General features: G+C 35.8%; 3 protein-coding genes across 4 annotated transcripts in view; 1 reads left to right on the top strand and 2 right to left on the bottom strand.

The window, feature by feature from the left end:
* LOC310715085 (uncharacterized protein) overlaps positions 1-21,049 on the bottom strand; it is a 401,686-nt gene that overhangs the window by 265,128 nt on the left and 115,509 nt on the right. The gene's annotated exons all lie outside the window — the stretch shown is intronic.
* lmod3 (leiomodin 3 (fetal)) lies at positions 309-8,662 on the top strand. 2 transcript variants are annotated; one of them, XR_014538111.1, is made up of 5 exons: positions 309-1,532; positions 1,720-1,997; positions 2,161-3,657; positions 6,824-7,776; positions 8,072-8,662. XR_014538111.1 is itself a non-coding variant. In XM_083570389.1 (4 exons), the coding sequence occupies exons 1-4, from the start codon at positions 1,352-1,354 to the stop codon at positions 6,869-6,871; spliced, it is 2,004 nt and encodes a 667-aa protein (XP_083426515.1). In that variant the 5' UTR covers positions 309-1,351; the 3' UTR covers positions 6,872-8,662. The 2 variants fall into 2 exon arrangements, 1 of the variants encoding a protein (XP_083426515.1); XM_083570389.1 differs by having other exon boundaries at positions 6,824-8,662.
* Positions 15,726-18,653, bottom strand: naa10 (N-alpha-acetyltransferase 10, NatA catalytic subuni). The gene is made up of 8 exons (XM_083521633.1): positions 18,403-18,653; positions 17,965-18,063; positions 17,830-17,888; positions 17,702-17,747; positions 17,497-17,612; positions 17,338-17,382; positions 17,177-17,261; positions 15,726-16,110 (listed from the first exon to the last, which is right to left on the bottom strand). Exons 1-8 carry the CDS (start codon positions 18,421-18,423, stop codon positions 15,907-15,909), a joined length of 675 nt encoding a protein of 224 aa, XP_083377759.1. The 5' UTR covers positions 18,424-18,653; the 3' UTR covers positions 15,726-15,906.

Genomic DNA, 21,049 nt, shown 5'->3' on the forward strand with positions numbered 1-21,049 from the left:
TGTTTGTTTATGGTTCTGACACATTGCTTTGGCTTTTCTGCTCATGACTGTTCACCTGCATTTGTCTACAAACAAGTTAGATTTGGGACAAATATACGTCCTGATGAAAAACTGCAATCTGTTTGGGTACATAACTAAATGAAAAAAAAAGTTTTGAAGCCATAAGTAAAATTTAGATTCAATTTCGCGTTATACTGTTTTTGTTTATTTACACACACACACACACACACACACACACACACACACACACACACACACACACACACACACACACACAAACACACACACACACACACACACACACACACACACACACACACACATACATTTCACACGTCACACTTTATTGTTTGTAGTTACCTTAATGAAACATAATAAAAACATCTAAACGTAATGTAAAAATATATATATTATTAAAGTGCCAATCCTCAGTATGTCAAAACTGATCTTTCGATAAATTACATAAAATGAATACAATGAAAATATTACCAAACATGATGGAACATATTACAAATATATTGTTTTGTTTGATTTTAATAACAAAACATTAATACTTCAGACTCATGCAAAAGCATCCAAAAGAAAAGGAACACATGTCCTTAATGAGTACATTTTTTTTTTTTTTTTTTTTTTTTAGAAATGTCAAGCCTTTATATATTTGCCAAACTGATTTAGTTGTTTTGTGATTACTAGAGAACGCTAACTCCTAAGCACTTAGCAAGATTACATTCAGATCAGATTTAATGATAACTTATTCACTTAGCCTAAGATAATATGGCTCCTAAGAAAGAAGAGTGTGATATCCAGGTTTAAATTCTGAAAGCTCATAGTGAATAAAAAAGCTACAATTCTGTAAAGCACTTTGTACATAATCCGCTATCAAATTTCCTCTGTCACACAGATGAACTTTAAACAGTACTGAAAACAATCCTAGAGAAATGCTATTAGATTGCATAAAGTCAATACTTGGGCACACAACTGATCTTAGTACATATGACAGCAGGCAGCACTAGACATGTTTATGTTTCAGGACTAAGCAAATGGAAGCTATTTGACTGGCATATCCACCTGCTTCTGTCTTTCTCCCCCACTTCAGTCACCAGTCACACTGAAGTACTACTGAACCATTCAGCTGACTCAAGCTGCTGAAAAAAGAATATGTTGGTGTACCATAAATACCCACCCCTCTTTAAAAACAGGGATATATTTAGCCTCGGATAAGTCACAGAGGGATTCTCACACCAAGCTGAAGTTCAGGCTGACATTCACTCCACAGCAGCTTGTGATTCTGCCTTGATTCTGCTTTCGTTTGAGCTTGTGTTTTCCTAACTAAAGCCAGTCTAGTGTGAACATGTCCAAGTACTTTGATCAGAACTTCTACATGGAGGAGATTGATGAAGACAAAATTCTGGCAGGCCTTTCACCTGAAGAGCTCCAGCAGCTACAGAATGAGATGGATGATATTGCCTCTGATAAGGCAGTACCAGTGGGAACGAGACTGAACCAAGCATTTGTTAAGGCAACGACCCAAGGTTTTCAATTTTTACTTTCACGTAATATAATTTATTTCCTGTTTAATCATTAGCATTCGGTATTTTATGATCAACAGAATTAAAATTATTGATTGTCTAAAAATGTACACCAGAAATGTGGTATAAATCAAGTTACAGTAACTATATAGTTCTTATTTTGCCATTTCTTTTTTTGTGCAAATTTCAGAGTACAATGAAGGGGAATCTAATGATCATGAAGACATTGATGAAGATGTGATTCTGGCAGGTCTCTCTGTTGAAGAGCTCAAAGAGCTCCAAAATGAAATAGAGGTAATTGCTCCTGATGAGAGAGTGCCAGTAGGGATGCGACAGAAGGACCAGACTGAGAAACCCCCAACAGGTTCATTTGATCATAGATCACTAGTGGACTACTTGTACTGGGAGAGAGAATCTAAACGTTTGCTTGAAGAAGAAAGAATCCCTACAGCCCTGCTCCCCAGTCAGGTAATACAGTCAAATACAGTACCTATCTCAAGTAATCTAAAACTATGAGTTAAACGTGTTTTTATTTAATAATATATCGTACTATATTCTATACTTTATTATTAATTTTACTATATTCACTGGGTTACTTTCATCAATATTTTTCATATATTATATCATACAGAAAAAACAAGAACAAGAGCTGGAGGATGCTATGAAAGAAGATAAAAACATTGAGGTAGAATATGCATATAAGGGAATATCAAAAGATGCAGAGACCGGGGATCATGAAGAACTGATGAAGGAAGTGATTGAAGAGGTAAAAGATAAAGAAGTGGAAGTAGACATTGATAAGAATGATCCTCAAGAGCACGACATTATTATGTTTACCAACTTTCAGCCAGCTCAAAATTTATCTGAATCACAAACAGAGGGAAAACCTAATAATGCTGAGTTAAATGAGGAGGAATCAACAAAAACTGAAATGAAGCAAACTGAGCAGACTCAGTGTGAACCTGGTTCCTCACTCTATGAGAACTGGGTTCCTAAGAAAGAAGAGAGAGTTATATCCAAGTTGAAAATACCAAAGCTTGCACTTGGTAATGGTTTAATTAAAAAAACTGCAAGGCCGTCTGGAAATGATACCAATCTGGAAAGTACCCTGGACAAAATCCGCAATCATAACTCCTCCATCACTGAGATCAACCTAAATAATATTGAGAACATTCCTAAAGAAATGCTCTTAGACTACATTGAGACACTGAAGAAAAACAAATATGTGAAAACCTTCAGCATTGCAAATACAGGTGCAGATGAAACTGTGGCTTTTTCCTTGGCCAACATGCTGCGTGAGAACAGAAGCATCACAACACTCAACATTGAATCCAACTTCATTACTGGAAAAGGAATCATTGCAATAATGCGCTGTCTACAGTTTAATGAGACTTTAACAGAGCTCCGCTTCCACAATCAGAGGCATATGCTGGGCCATCATGCAGAGATGGAGGTAGCACGTCTCCTGAAAGCCAACAACACCTTGCTAAAAATTGGCTACCATTTTGAACTTCCTGGGCCAAGGATGGTGGTGACAAACTTACTTACTAGAAACCTTGACCTGCAGCGACAACAAAGGAAAGAAGAGCAGAGACTTCAGCAGTTAAAAGAGCAGCGTCAGATCATGGAGGTGTATGAGAACCACCTGAACTTGCCACCTGGGCTGCTGGAGATGTTAGGAGGATATATTCCTGGAATGGAACTTCTGTGTGCTGCTCAGAGTCCTCAGCATCTTTCACAAAGCTCTACAGAACCCTCCATGGAATCAACACCAGGTCACAAGGCACACCACCCTACTCGACAACATCCACCTAGTTCAGACTCAGACACTGTTAATATATTAAAAGATGTGAAGCTTAAGAAGACTCCTAAATGCCGTGACCTATTTCTGAATTTAACTAAAAAAGAAGAGAAAATAGATGGCAGGGCTAACATTCACTTACGAAGCACTCGCAAGCAGACAAACAAAGAAAGTGCAGGCTCTCTAGATGACAAGGACAACCTGAAAGATGTGATCAAGACACTGAAACCAGTTCCTCGAAGAAGGCAGCCACCAAAAGTAGATCTAACACCTCGTGACCTGCTCCTCAATGAAATTAGACAGAGCAATGTGGCCTATCTAAAAGCGGTAAGTGCTTATTAGAACTCAAATTAGAAAAACAACCTATACATTTCAAGGAGATTAAATACATATTTACTACACCATAATAATAGAGACAGGCGTTGCATTTTCACTATGGCTAAACTTTTAAGTGTACTTTTCTGTATAGTTAAAAAAAATTAAGAAAATAATGTATTGTATATATTGAAACAAATACTTAGGTAGAATATGGCCCCAAGAAGTTAATTTTAAGATTACGCTCCAAGCAGCTTTAGTAGACATCGCTTCAGTAGACAGTTACATACGTTTACACAAGTTACATAAAACAAAAAAGACTTTTTAGATTAAGATAATTTTGTAAGTGCTGCTTTCTAAATTTGTGTTTTAAATCCTTTCAGTTGATGGACACAAATCACAAGACCAGTGTGCAAGATTAGGTTTTAAGTAATAATCAAATTATCACAAATTTTAGAGTTTCTACAAAGAATCTTTACTTTTTCTATTTGTACTTGTCCTAAGGATACAGTATAGCTTGTTTTTGTGTTCTCACGACCCACAAAAGTTGGGACTGGGGCAACAAAAGGCTGGAAAAGTACATTTCCCATGCTTTTTTCCTTAATTCTTTAATGGGAAAATGGGGATGTGTGGAGTAGCATGTGTGTGGGATTCAAATCTCTTCTACTGTATGATAAGGCTTAAAAACCCAGATTATATTAGCACTACAATTAAACTAGTCATGCTAGACAAGCTAATATAGCAGCACAGTTCAAACACAATAGATAATACATTAAAGTATGTATTCTTAGATTACAGTAAGTATATACTGTATGTTGAGCCTGACATTAGATCAACATTACAGCTCCACCCTCAGGATGACTTACTCTAGGGACACTAAGGACACTAGACCTCTGACGAAAATGTTCTGCATGTGTTCATTCATAGAAATGTAGAAGTTAGTAGTCAATCTAATTTTAGTCATATAATCTACGATACTGCACAGAATCTGTCCTATCTAAATTCATGGTCAGGACCTTCTACTGGAAGTATGGACATGTAACCAAATGGAATAACTTAAGTATGAGCAATTTGAATAAAATTATGTTAACCTTTTTTAATAATCAATATGCATGTGTGCATATATGTTTGAGTCATTATTTGCGCATTCAATAAAACGGTTCTCCTCCAATTAATCATAGGCTACAAAACTTACCATAAAGTATTAAAATAAGCAAGAGTTTGATGACTGAAACATTCTAAAACATACTATAACTTTTAATGGAAGAGGTTGATTCTGTGTCTTTTATACACATTACGAGTTGATATTAGGAGTACTTTGTTAAAAAGACAGGACTAATTTGGGTGTGTGAGAGTCAGAAGTCTTGCTGGTTGGTATGGGATCAAATTCTTATTTTACTCAATCAAATACAAATTCATTTATAAACTTTCTTTAAAGTGTTTTTTATGGATTTCTTTTTTATATTCTCTGTCTGTTCAAATATACCTAACATAAAAATTCTAGAGTGTAAATTTTTTTTGTAAGGGGGAAAACTAACAAAATCATCAGGGGATCAAATTATTATTTCCCCCACTGTACTTCATCTTCTCTTGTGCCATCTTCACCAATAGCTAAAACAGCATCTAGCACTGCAACAGATGTAATTCAGCTGACTGAGACAAAACACAGAAGCGATCATGCATAGAGTCAGTTATTCTCAAGAAACATTAGGCATAATGTTAACATACAGAACCTTAATAAACTCTTTAAAATAATTAACTTCTTAACAATAACAATGATAATGATAATAATAATAATCACATCTTATGGGAGACTGAACCCACCCTTATAAGAAGGATATCAAAAAGGTTTGGGTCATGTGTGGGAGGGTGTGGGATTGGTGTTTAGTAAGGTTGAGGTCAGATTTTCTGCTATTCGAGTTCCTCCACATCAACCTTGGCAAATCATCTCTTTATGAAACTCGATTTGTATAATTTGGTTTCAGAAATCCTGATACTAAAGCTTTTACTAGGAAAGAAATATTTATTGATGTTATACTTGTGTGCGATGACATTTTGTAATGTGTGCGTGCGCGTGCGTGTGTGCGTGCGTGTATACTATATATGAACCCTCTTTGAATTATATGGTTTTAATTTTTGAGGACATAGTAAAAAGCTGGTCCTTAGCAGGTCTTAGGTAAATACAACCTTAGATAAACAACAGCATGTGACCAAATGAGTATGGGTTTCCCTTTTATGTCTGATTCCTCTCAAGGTTTCTTTCTCATAACATCTAAGGGAGTTTTTCCCTACCACAGTCGCCCCAGGCTTCTCATCAGGGATAAATACACACCATTCACCTTCATTATTAAATTCTGTAAAGCTGCTTTTAAGGCAATTTCCATTGTGAAAGGCGCAATAGAAATAAACCTGACGTGACATTTTTCACCATATTTTTTTTTTTTTTTTTTTTTTTTTTTTCAAAAATCAATCTGATATAGAGAAAGTATGTGTAAAACACACAGCACACTGTAAGTACACTATACGATTCAATAGCTTGTCGAACCACTTTCACAGCAATAAACACTTCAAGTAATTCTGTTCTGTATAATTTTATCAGTCTCTCACCATCACTTTTCTTTACAATGTTGCTTTAGTTAATTGAGAATTGAGGGCATTTGTTTATGCACAGCACTTATGAGGTCCTGCTACAGTTGGTTTGGACTTTAGTCGGTTGAGGCAAGGCCATTGCATTCTATTGTATATTTGCTGGTGTGCTTGAGATAATTGTCCTGTTGCATGGCCCAAGTTGCCCTGGTCCTGTGGCTGCAAAACTAGCCCAAATCATTACCCCTCCACCAGCATGCTTGATGCTTGGTATGAGGTGTTTGTGCTAATATGTTGTGTTTAGTTTTACTAAATTTGGCACTGATGGTCAAACATCTTTGGTCTTGTCTTTTTTCAGACATGGCTTTTCCATTTTTGCTTTGAATAAGAAAAAGAAAATTAAGCAGCGTTATATGTCATGTTGTTTATCTGAGGTTGTATTTACCTAATTTTGAGACCTGATAAGGCCCAGGTGATTTTTATATGTTCGGTAAAAACCATAGAATTCAAAGAGGGTGTCATTCAGATTTCATTATATCATATATATGAATTATGCACCAAACTAAAGATAAATCCACTTTATCATCCACAGGTGCCTCTTCCCAAAGTTCTGGAATCAAGGGAAACTAGTTTGTTTTGATGACAACATTATTTTAAATAGACTGCTTACCTGTAGCCATTATGGGAATAATCAGATCACTGCTGTATGAGCCATACATTGGCATATTTTTTTCATTTAATTGTGTGGCTTCTCTTTCAGTCATTCATTTATATAACAATAGCTGCATGAAATCCAGTACACATAACAGATTGTGTTATTGAATTATCTCTTTTATTTTTCTTTACTCACTTTACTCTTTACTCACTATTTTCTTACACTACACTTTTGCCAATGGCACTGAATGTTATGTTTAAATTTTACAGAACAATTTGCATACAAACACTGTACAATGATGTGTAACCTATAACCATTTTAATATATACAAATATTTCCACTTTTTTGTTTTTATCAAACTATCATCTAGCTTGGCAAAACATTCAATTTAAGGGCCCAAGCGCCAAGAGCAAAGCAGTGTATTACAAGAGCCTGTATTACCATGTATGAGGTGGTTTTAAACAGTCTGGAGAGTAGTTTTGTAAAATATCAACAGATGGCAGCACAAAGCTGCATGCATTGTCACAGGGAGCACCAATCTTCATAAGTCAGTGTGCCAAAAGACGTCCTGTGTACATGTGGAGCTGTGCAACTGGTGCTGATCTGACTAAGAGTGATAACATGTCTGTGATTTTATCATGGACAGCAATTGAAGCTCTGCATGAAATTGGGCAAAAAACTGGGAAAGTTGACTTCAAGAGAAGAAGAATATCACTGAAAGGTGACGAGAGATCAGAAAGAACTTCATTGAGTTCAACCCTCGGAAATGTCGAAACCATTCGGCAGCTTGTGCATAGTGATTGTCGAAGAACAATCCACAATATTGCTGCCATTGTCGGTGTGTCATACGGAACAATGAGGCGATCTTAACGATGATTTGAACAAGCGCCGTGTTGCTGCCAAGTTTTTCTCCAGGCTGCTGACCCAGGAACAGAAGGAACACCACATCGAAGTCTGCAAAGAACTTTAAACCTTCAAGTCGAGGATCATTACAAGTAACAAAACTTGGGTGTGACGAAGTAACAGTCTTCACAGTGGAAAGGCCCATCGTCTCCACAACCGAAAAAGGTGAGGCAGGTCCGCAGCTCGACCAAGTGCATGCTGATATTTTTCGTTAATCGCAACATTGTGCTTTGAGAATCCACTCGCAGTCGTCAGACTATCAATAGCAAGATCTACTGCCAGGTTTTAAGGTGTCTGAAGGAGGACATTTGGTGAACATGACCAGATCTGTGGTGCGCTAGTCTCAAAACTTTTTGATTCCACCTCGTAGATGTTAATAAGCCACAACACTAAACAATCACTCAAGAACTTTAAAACAGGATACACAAAGTTCAGGAAAATTATTCCCTATTTGCTAATAGGGTTTGTCAGTTTTCTCAGTTTCTCAGGCAGTCAACATGTTAAGTGATATCCTCATTCTGGCAAACCATCTCAGATTTTAATATTTCCTTCCCAATTTAATATATAGGAAATATTGACATATGTGCCATGACATTAAATAAAAGGTTTGTTCATTAGAATCACTTTCTGTTTCCAATTAAGATCACTATTACAATGACTTACTATTTGCATGTTAACTTGCCTGTACCCAATATTTTATATGTGTAATATCTGTAATATTTATGACACAATTTTAATTAATTATTCATGAACATATTGTCATCAATCTGACTTTGTTTGGATTAAATATGAAGAATTTGTAAAAGTTTGTTGTACTTAATAAGTCTCACTTTTCAGTTGGTGTGTATAACAATAAAACATTATTGGCAAGTGCACTATTCGCATCATTTAACATAAATGTGAACTTTCATCCATGCTTCAAAATGTGCACTGGGAATTGTTTGGACAAGTAGGTTAATTGATTCCTTTTGCCAAACTGAAAATGTAATTGTAGAACCATGAGCATATTGACATTACACTGACTAAATTTGGTTTAAATTGAAGAATTCCTTAAAAAAGATTAATGAAAATAAAAGCAAAGCCATATTTTCTGTTGGGTGAAAAAAATGGATGTTATTGTAAAATCCATTTGTCATTAGAAATCCTGCCAAATTTGGTGCAAATAAGATGATAGATTAGATGTTAATGTTGCAAAAAATGTGAGTGGGGGTGCTATAGAGCCAGGCTTTGGCTTGTGCACAGAAATGTTTTGGACAGTTAATAGTTTGATAATTTGTTGTGAGCAATTAACAAAAAGAAAAGTAAACAGAAGAGACCCGAAACAAATCAATAATTGGTGTGACCACTCTTTGGCTTTCAATTCTTACTTTTGCACACTTTGTACACTTGCACAAAGTCAGGGATTTGAGGGACCAGAGTCAGGTATATATTTACCCAGAGTTACCAAACAGGTGCTAATGATCATCAATATCATAAGTATGTTAAGACACAGTTATTAACTAAAACATAAAAAGCTGTGTAGGAGGCTTAAAACTGTATAAGTAAGGAAAAGCCAAACTCTGCTACTAATGTCAGGTTGTGGAAGTCAGTTTCATGTCACAGGTCATACACCATGGCAAGACTGAGCATAGCAACAAGACACAAGGGACTACTGCATCACCAAGGTCTCTCCCAGGCAAAGATTTTAAAGCGAGGTTTTAAAATGTGCTGTTCAAGCTATTTTGAAAAAGCACAAAGAAACAGGCAGTGTTGAGGACCATAGATGCAGTGGTCAGCCAAGGAAGTATAATGTAGAAGATGAAAGACACATCATGCTTATTCCCCTTTGACATCAGATGTCCAGCAGTGTCATCAGTGGTCTTTATGGAATAATTGCAGCCAAAAGTCATGCCTCCAACATGGAAACAAGGCTAAGCGGCTCAACTATGCACGAAAACATAGAACCAGGAACTGAGGAGCAGAAAAATAGCAGCAGGTGCTCTGGACTGATGAGTCAAAATCTGAAATATTTTGCTGAAGCAAAAAACAAGTTGTTAGCAAAAGGGCTGGAGAGAGATACAATAATGAGTGTCTGCATGCAACAGTGAAGCATGGTGGAGGTTTACTGCAATTTTCTGCATTTCTGCAAACTGAGTTGGAGATTTGGTCAGGATTAATGATGTCCTCAATGCTGAGAAATACAGACAGATATTTATCCAGTATGCAGTACCATCAGGGAGGGGTTGGATTGGCCCTAAATTTATTTTCATGCATTTTTTTTTTCTTTCAAATTTGAAATAGTTTAATTTGACCCACAAAACAATAGTAATTATAGCATAGAAATTTTTCACAGTAAACCTAAACTACTGATCAACATTTTTAAACTATCCATAATTCACAGAGATCCATAGCATAGTGAATGCAATTACACAGCATATATGAAAACACATCATGCTGCCTAATTAAAAATGACAAGTGATAGCCTATTTTTGTCTTAAATGCAAGGTAAAAATCAATAACTGTGTGCTATACTTGATGTAAATCACAGTTGTGTAGAAAATCTATTCTGAAACACATTAATTGCTGTCATGTCAGTGCATAACCGGAAAATAATTTTGAGAGTATGTGGAAAGAAAAAAAAGAAAAAAAGAAAAAAGAAAATCAATAGTAGCACATTTCAAGTGGATGTCAGATGGCAATAGGAGTGTCAATAGCACTAATTTATATTCAATTATTTATGGCACAATATACTGTCAAGTAACCTTTGAAAAATAAAGTTAAAATAATATACCTTTCTGATTGATTTAATTGAATACATTTACATAAAAAATAGGGCATAATTAGATCTCAATAACAATGAAGGAGGGCATTATTTACCTGAAAACTAAACAGACCTAATAAACAGCAACATACAGCAGCCAAATTGGGACATACTTGAAAAAGATGGAATGTCCAGGCAAGCTGGAAAAACCTCTTTCATTTTTAAACCAGACTCGTTCCTTCAGTTTTAATCTATTTGGTGACATGATCAATATCTTTCTTCTCATTGTGTGCCATTTTCAGACAATCATCCTATTTTAATATGCTTTTCACCTACTAAAGGCTATAATGCAGAAAAGCACTTCAAGGGAGAAAACTAAATGGGTTTCAAACTTCAGCAATATATTGCCTGCAAGTATTTGCATCGAAGTTACTCATATTTATAATAATGTTAATCTAAATATACTGTGCATGTAAAACAATTCCTAAATTTTTCAGTTGCATATTGAATGACTTATTCCAAATCCATTTGGGTGGGAATATAATAAGGACGGTTTCCTAGACAGGGTTTAATCTAAGACAAATTTACTAACACCTGGACTATGGAGTCCTGAATAAATTAGATTAAATTAAACCACCTGTGCAAATCTGTAGCTGTATGAATTGCCTATAAAACATAGAATTGTAGAAAATGAAAAAAATTTTATACAACTGAGAAACAAAAGAGAGTGTGTTCAAAGAACTTTACTGAACATTAGAAACAGATTTAAAGCAAATAGTTTCAAAACATTCTTTTACTGAAGATAAACTGCACAATAACTTCAGATAAAAATCATCAGCTTTATTACCTGCCTCTTTATTATCAGCTTTATTACCTGCCTCTTTATTATCAGCTTTATTACCTGCCTCTTCATCACTGTTGTCATTATATTCGTTATTTAATACAGGTGTTGTGGAAGAATGTAAAAATATACCTAAAAAAAAAACAGTGTCGAGTGTTTTTAATTCACATAATTTGTTGATATTAGGAGTACTTTCCTGAAGGTACAGGACTAATTTGTGTGTGGGAGTCTAAATTAGAATTCTTGCTAATTTAGTACGGGTTCAAATACTTATTTTACTCCATCAAATACAAATTAATTTATAACCTTTCTTTAATGTTTGTTTTTATGGATTTATTTTTATCTCTTTTAAAAAATAAAACAATAAACCTACCATAAAAATTCTAAACTGTTAATTTGTCTGTAAAGGGGTAAATTTACAAAATCAGAGGGGATCAAATCATTATTTCCCCCACTGTAGAAATGAACCTTGGATGTTGGAAAACTACAGTTTAGCCCAGTTTCTAAAGGAAGGGCATCATGTTCTGCTTCAGTACATATTGGAATCCATGTTTTCCTTAATGACCTGAATCTTCCCAGTACCAGCAGCACTCATGCAGCCCCAGACCCTGATGCTACCAACACCACCATGGTTGACTAAAACAAGTTTATTAGTCAGACTAAGACCACATCAGACCACAGAACATGGTTCCAGTAATTAATTATCTTTAACAGATTGTCTTCAGCAAACCATTTGCAGGCTTTCTTGTGAACCAGCTTCAGAAGAGGCTTCTTTCTATGACGACGGCCATGCAAACCGACTGGTTGCAGTGTGGGGTGCATGATCTGAGCACTGACAAGCGTACCTTCCGCTTCTGCAACCTTTAAAGCAATGCTGGCAGCACTCGTGTCTGTGTTTTTAAATCCAGCTTCTGTACCTGACACTCATCTTATTTTACTGACCCTTGTGACGCCTGTTTTGAGTGGAACCCGTCTTGGAAAACCTGTGCATGACCCTGACCACTGTACTGTAACTCAGTTTCAGGGTGTTACCGATCCTTATAGCCTCGGCCATTTTTGTGGAGAGCAACAATACTAATTCTCAAATCTTTAGAGAGTTCTTTGCCTTGAAGTGCCATGATGAACATCCAGTGGTCAGTATAAGAGAATTGGACTTAAAGCAAATTTTAACATAACTATATATATATATATGTTATAGGGCAGTGTATATATATATATATATATATATATATATATATATATATATATATATATATATATATATATATATATATATATATATATATATACAGTGAGGAAAATAAGTATTTCAATAAGTATCATGGAGGGGTCTGAAATTTGTCATTGTAGGTGCATGTCCACTGTGAGAGACATAATCTAAAAAATAAAATCCAGAAATCACAATATATGATTTTTCAACTATTTATTTGTATGATACAGCTGCAAATAAGTATTTGAACACCTGTCTATCAGCTAGAATTCTGAACCTCAAAGACCTGTTAGTCTGCCTTTAAAATGTCCACCTCCACTACATTTATTATCCTAAATTAGATGCACCTGTTTGAGGTCGTTAGCTGCATAAAGACACCTGTCCACCCCATACAATCAGTAAGAATCCAACTACTAACATGGCCAAGACCAAAGAGCTGTCCAAAGACACTAGAGACAAAATTGTACACCTCCACAAGGCTGGAAAGGGCTACGGGGAAATTGCCAAGCAGCTTGGTGAAAAAAGGTCCACTGTTGGAGCAATCATTAGAAAATGGAAGAAGCTAAACATGACTGTCAATCTCCCTCGGACTGGGGCTCCATGCAAGATCTCACCTCGTGGGGTCTCAATGAGCCTAAGGAAGGTGAGAAATCAGCCCAGAACTACACAGGAGGAGGTGGTCAATGACCTGAAAAGAGCTGGGATCACTGTTTCCAAGGTTACTGTTGGTAATACACTAAGACGTCATGGTTTGAAATCATGCATGGCAGGGAAGGTTCCCCTGCTTAAACCAGCACATGTCCAGGCACGTCTTAAGTTTGCCAATGACCATTTGGATGATCCAGAGGAGTCATGGGAGAAAGTCATGTGGTCAGAAGTGGGAGAACTTGCAAAATAGCAGGGTGTTCAAATACTTATTTTCCTCACTGTGTACTGTATATATATATATATATATATATATATATATATATATATATATATATATATACGTATATATATATATATATATATATATATATATATATATATATACATATACAGTACACAGTGAGGAAAATAAGTATTTGAACACCCTGCTATTTTGCAAGTTCTCCCACTTAGAAATCATGGAGGGGTCTGAAATTGTCATCGTAGGTGCATGTCCACTGTAAGTTACATAATCTAAAAAAAAAAAATCCAGAAATCATAATGTATGATTTTTTAACTATTTATTTGTATGATACAAATACATTATATATATATATATATATATATATATATATATATATATATATATATATATATATATATATATATATATATATATAAAAACACACATACATACATATATATATATATATATATATATATATATATATATATATATATATATATATATATATATACACACACACACACACACACACACACACACACACACACACACACACACACACACAATCATCCAAAACTACATGGCCCTGTGTGAAAGTGTTTGCCCCTAAACCAAATATATGGTTGGGCCACCCATAGCAGCAACAACTGCAATCAAGCATTTGCGATAACTTGCAATGAGTCTGTTACAGCGCTGTTGAGGAATTGCTCTCTCATCTATGCAGAAATGTTGTAATTTAGCCACATTGCAGGGTTTTCAAACATAAACTGCCTTTTTATGTCACAGCATCTCAATAGGATTCAGGTCGACTTTGACTAGGCCACTCCAAAGTTTTCATTTTGATTTGGCTGATCACCGATCACCGGAAGCTGCATCAACCGTTTCTAATGTTATGTTATCTGTTTACCTTTTTATTTATGTCTAATTGTGTTAGGTGTCCTAATTGATGTTTTAATTTTTCTTGCTTTAATGACCGTTCATTGCGCCCCACCTGTCATGTCCTTATTCCCCACTAGAGGGCCGCGCTCCACCCGGAACTCTAGACAGCGGCTGATGATCGAGGCATATGAATTCCATTATTTCTTTATCATTCTTACTGTCCTTGCAGTAGGATTGCGGTCTTTGAAACATATCTGTTACTGGCAGCTGAGTGAATCGCACTTGAGTTGCAGAACTGTCCTTCTCTCTTAGCTCTATCCAATCAACTTTAAAAACTGCTCATATTCCTTTACTTGAATAAATTCAAAATGTCTTTCACAAATCTTGTAGAATTGTTAGACCGGTGAAGCCATTTTGAGCAGTGAGTGGAAAAATTGTTTTGCAAGTTTCGTATCATCTGATCGAACTTTATAGACCTAACGCAATTATCGATTATTGATATATGACGTGTGTGTGTGTTTATATATATATATATATATATATATATGTATATATATATATATATATATATATATATATATATATATATATATATATATATATAAATAAAATACACACATGACCAGGCATAACATTAAGACATTGTAACATTATGACTGGTGAAGGGAATAACACTGATTATCTCTTCATCATGGCAGCTGTTAGTTGGTGGGATACATTAGGCAGCATTTTCAAGACCAGGAACAGCCCACAAGAGCTGCAGTTTTGGAGATGGTCTGACCCAGTTGTCTCACCATCACAATTTGACCCTTTTCAAACTAATTTTTTCCTGCTTCTAACACATCAACTAACAGGTGTCATGATGAAGAAATGGTTTTATTTACTCACTGGTCATAATGTTATGGTCGGTGTACATCGTGACATTTTGCTAGCCAAACTCTGTAGGAGGATTGTTAAACATTTGTTTTATATCCTTCAAGTTCACGTTCGACTTTATTGATATGTTCATGTGCTCAATCATTTAAGATGCATGGGACGTTTAATCCATATTTCATTATGCACTTTTGAATTATGCCAATCTTCCTGACAACATGATGTTAAATACAGTTGCAGTAACATTTAACATATAATCATTTATAATTTATCATCATAGTTATTAAAAGGGTGGGGGTCTATGACCATGTCTGAGGATACTAAAACTGAAGACAACCATGTGGAGGGCATTCCTTTTTTTCCCCTTCTTTTCAAATGTATTATTGACATGATTTGATACTTTACATAAACCAACTGTACATCCTTCGAACTGGTTGATGTACAGCAGTTGTTTGCAAATTATAAAATGTTTTAAAATCACAGTGCAGATGAAAACAGCAATAACAAATGTTTTACACATTATGTATAGCATCAAATTTTATTAACAAGTAACTGGGCAAAAATTGCCCCATAGTCACAAGTACTTGTAGCAAGTTGTGTCTTTGTACATAATAACATTGCCAAATTAACCAAAAGTTGTGATGTACTATAGTTAAAATCCCAGGATGGCAAAGATGAGAAACAGATGATATGAAGCTGTTTAGGAATCAGAGGATGAGTCTTTGACGTCTGTACTTTCAGTAGCCTCGCTTACTTCACTCATCTCTTTGCTCTCTCCTCCACTGTCTCCATCACCCTCCTTCTCTCCATCCTGCATTGAGAGTTTCTGCACCAGCTCCGTGACTGCAACTGTCTGTGACTGAGGTATTTCAGATCCCCACAGACGCACACCAGGTTTCTGCAGCTACACAACAGCATCACTACATGTTAACAATGATAGCATAACACAAAGACACTTGTAGTGCCTGCCAGCCACAGCTGATAGTGGACCAACTCATGATCTACGTACATGTTTAAGCAAACACACTCGCACCTCAGTGTGGCTGGAGGTTATGACCCTTCGCAAAGAGCTTGACTGGCAGGCGTTCTTGTCATTGTGGCATGGCTTGTCAAACATAGTAACAGTAACCAAGGAGGGTGGTTTTTTTGCGAATGGTCATTCTCTTAAACATTTATGAAAACTGTATTTACCTTCATCAATGTAAAGTATGAATTTCATCAACATGCTGCATGAGCATTATAATGTCCTCCACAATTTCAACAACAACCTCCATTGTTCAAAACATTCTGCAAAATAGTCTATTACTGGCATTTTCCCATGTTGGTCGTCGACTGTGAGTGATGTCACTTCCCAATACAAACAGGGCCAATAATATAGTCCAACCCCTGACACTTGATTGACAACTTTCAGCACGAAGGCATCAAATATGCAAATGGAGCGTGCAATGCTTTGGAAATACAAATGCAAAAGGAATTGTGATTCCATCCGAGTTTTGGCAGGCTACACATGTGACACATAGGATGTGAAAAAGCAAACGTAATTAATATTGCTATCGAAATATGACATGGTCAAAACTTGTAATACACAAGAAATACAGCTGTTGCAAATGAACTTTGTCCAGTTGAAATTTGGCAGCAACGGTGCATTCACAAAAGTGGAAATGCAAACGGTAATGCAAGATTTGCAATTGCGTTTGGATTATGTCACAATTTATGTACTATATTCCATAGTATTTTGGTAAAGTGAGGTGTTCGATGTTTTTTATGCCACCCTTTCACTCACACATTCACTCAAGTCTGATGTTGGAGGTGGTGAGCTGCTGTGGGCCCAAGTCAGATTTCCCACATGGACCCCAGTTTCAAGACCGTTTCAAATGCACATGGGAACCAACATAGGCACGCTGGCTGGGAGATTGCACTGAAGTCATATTGCACCAATATACTTCCTATTTTTTCACCAACAAACATACCTCATCTGCCATCTGTGTGAGGTTCCTCTTCATTGCATATGCATCTTCACCATCTGCATAGTATTTTGGCTCTACCTCACTTATTCTAGAGTAGCACAGAACAGCCGGTCATGAACATCTTTACATAGCACAAAAGACATAATAAACAGCAAGATACTTACTGAAATTTGAGAGTGTTGGAGTACAAATGAAGAGCTGCCCGGTTGCTGAAAAAAACAAAGCAATAACAGACATCAGTGCGTGTGTGTATTTATATTTATATATATATATATATATATATATATGTTAAAAAAATAAAGCATGTTCTGTGATGACCATACCTCTTTCTAACATGAAGAGATACATATTTGGCATTAAAATTCTCAATCATGGCTCTACTGGCCTGGTCCATTAACTTCTGAGCCAGACCAAGTCTTCTGTGGGAACGCTTAACTGCCTACATGATAATAGACAGAAACAAAATAGTTTACAACTCAACAACATGGGACTAAGACAATTGCCAGTTGTACAACTACTTCTACTCACTAATGATGTAATATGTCCATGAGGCACATCATCTGGATCTTCCTCCCTGAAGAACAATTATAACTTCAAACTTAATGGCACAGGTGGATAATCATACAAGAGACCAAATCAAACTATTTTTAACTTACATTTTGGCCAGAACATATCCCACTATCTTTCCATTCTCATCCTCAGCTATATAGGAAAGCTAAAATACACAACATTGTGTCAACCACAGATATACACGAGGATGATTATTTTCACATTGTTAGGTTTGAGCAGACCTGTGGCCAAGACAGTCCATGGTAGAAGTAGTATTTCATTTGGTAGTTTTCTGGCAGACAGAGCAGGTTGCAGTGCTGCATGTTCATCAAATCTTCTGGCTGTCAATGAAACATTAAACAACAGAATGATAAGATACGCGTGGATACTGACTGATTGCATGTTTAAACACTGTGCGCACGCGTTTCAGCAAAAGCTAATGTAAGTTAGCCTTAGCGTGCTACAGATTTACACCACGAACTGATTGTTTTTTCAAACGCAAGCTATTTGGAGTCATTTTACTACACATTAACGCTCTATGTCGTATCAATCGACCTGAGCAGCTGTTTCAAGAGCGAGTATAGTGAATCCATATAGGTAACAGCCAGTCTAACTCGCTACAGCCTCGGCTAATTTCACCGCTTAGCCTGGTACCAAATACTACATGACCATGTACTCACCCGTGCATTGCGAATATTCATTTTTTTAAATCCTGTTCAACTATATTTCCTTTGAATTTATAGATTAATATATATGTATATAAGCTGCAAACTAAACTAAACCTTAACTTATTCGTTTATATGTCACAATGACTTCATGGCAGGCAACAGTAGCAGTAGTAGGCTCAACAACAATTTACTACCGCTAGTTGGCGCAGTCGACGCATTAAACTCGCATGCGCATGGATTCTGCGCATGCGCTCTGACTATACGAGTAACACATTCATCACAACCCGGAACCTATTTCCAATATTAAAGGTTTCACGTGAATTCAGTCGTCGGAAATGAACACTTAAAGGAGTCCTCCGTCAATATGTAGAAAAACTTTTGATATTAATGAGTTCTTTGCTAATTAATATGGGGGGGGGGGGCTTATTTGCCATTATACGTTAATAATAAAGAGAACAAAATAACTGCCTGTCAGGTTTATTCACCATTATGTTTATTAGGAATGGGCAGTATTTATTTCATTATTTCAAATGTAAAATAAGATTTTGTAATTTGTATTTGTTAGGGCTGATGACATTGGCTTCATATTTTGTATCAAAATACTGTAAAATACCTTGTAAGAAGTTCTACATAATGACATCATAAAATGCAGCCTTGTATGTATGTGAATATTTGATCTGTTAACTGGTTGCATGTCAGATTTAATGCATGACTCTTGAGAGAGGAAAGTTGTTGCTATCAAACATTGTTTACTTAATCAACTGAGTCAGGGTAATAGTAAAGGAAAGATATAATAGTCCAATTGATGGAAGGCTTGCGTAGAATTTCATGCTCCTTTGTAAAAGTATTTTTTTAGTATTTCTTAAATTTTTAAATACAAAAATAAAGTAGTTCATTTTGACACGGTGTGGCTGCTTTATTTTCTAGTTTATTTTTAACACTAGAAAAAATACTAAGAATTTTGGTATGTTATTAAAAAATACCTTTTGGTGTATCATTGCCCAACCCTGATGTTTATAATAAAAAAGTCATTATATATATATATATATATATATATATATATATATATATATATATAGAGAGAGAGAGAGAGAGAGAGAGAGAGAGAGAGAGAGAGAGAGAGAGAGAGAGAGAGAGAGAGAGTGTAATAAGGTTATTTGAACAATAGCAGAATAAGAAAAGGCCCCTCATTTTTTTTTTTTCAAGTCATTACCAACTTAGACATACTAATTAATGATTCTATTGGATAGCTAGTTTTGATATAAAATGGATCACACAAACACTGTCATTGTAAACTGTTTTATATGTTTGTGTGATTTTATTTAAAATCATTTGCCAGTAAATGCATATCTTCGCTGTATCAAAAGTCTCTATCAATTATATGAAGGCACTATATATTAAATTCCTGCCTTTTGTCTACAGGCAGGAATTTGATATATATTAAAGATATATTTGTTTGTGCCTTGTTTAATAAATAAACTAGTTCAAGTGCAATGCATAAGAGGCTAACAATTAGATATTAAAAAAAAAAAATTATACATTTACATATTTTGACACCTTTATCCAGCACAACAATAATGATGTTACAATTATTTTGAAATGAGCCCCAGCATTTGTGTGCTTGAATACAAATTGGCACATAGAGCACACTAAATTTAATCTTTAAGAGTATTGCAAGTAGGCACATAGTCTGTATGCACTGGAGGCTTTTTAGACTGATTATTATTCAATGACTATAAATGGATTTTTTAAAAAGTCCATCCAAATACAAACACGCATTTCAGACTGGAAAGCAATTCTTCACAAGGATGCACATTTCAGGATAATTTTAGTATATGTTTCCTAGGAACAATACTATAAAAATGAAACTTGGATATATTTTTAAGTGGTCAATGTGCAGCTTGTATAACAGTACATATTTACTGTCCTCAAAAAAAAAAAAGGACAGTACATAAATCACTGTCAAAATAGCTGGCAACAAAAAGGAGTACACCCTGCACAAAAGTGAACGTCAAAACTGTCCAAAGTGCCAATATTTTGTGTGAGCACCATTGTTATTGCTGCTAATGACTTTAGCACCATTGTTATTTAGCCTGGGCATCGAATTCACCAGGGCTGCACAGTTTGTTGCTGGGATCCTCTTCCACTCCTCCAAAATGACACCACATAGCTGCTCGATGTAAGACACACGGCGTTACTCCACCTTACATTTGCGGCATTTAGCAGGCGCCCTTATCCAGAGCGACGTACAAAAGTGCTTACGCTTGAGAATGCCCCACAGGTGCTAAATAGGGTTCAGGTCTGGAGACATACTTGCCATAGTTGCCATCTTTGCAGTGTATTTGGGGTCATTATGATGTTGAAAAACTGCTGTTTGGCCCAGTTTCTGAAAGGAGGGCATTGTGTTCTGCTTCAGAAGGTCACAGTACATGTTGGAACCCATGTTTCCCTCAATGAACCGCAGCTCCACACTTCTGTCTTGTAGGCAAGACAAAATTTTCTTGCTACTCCTCACCAGGGTGTCACCACACATGCTGGACACCATCTGAGCTAAACAAGTTCATCTTAGTCTAATCAGACCATAGGACATGGTTTCAGTAATTCATGCTCTAATTTTTTTTTTATTTCAATATTGAAATATGCATACTTTAATAACCAT

The sequence above is a fragment of the Silurus aristotelis genome (assembly GCF_946808225.1).
Source record: "Silurus aristotelis genome assembly, chromosome: 19".
Lineage (NCBI taxonomy): Eukaryota > Metazoa > Chordata > Actinopteri > Siluriformes > Siluridae > Silurus > Silurus aristotelis.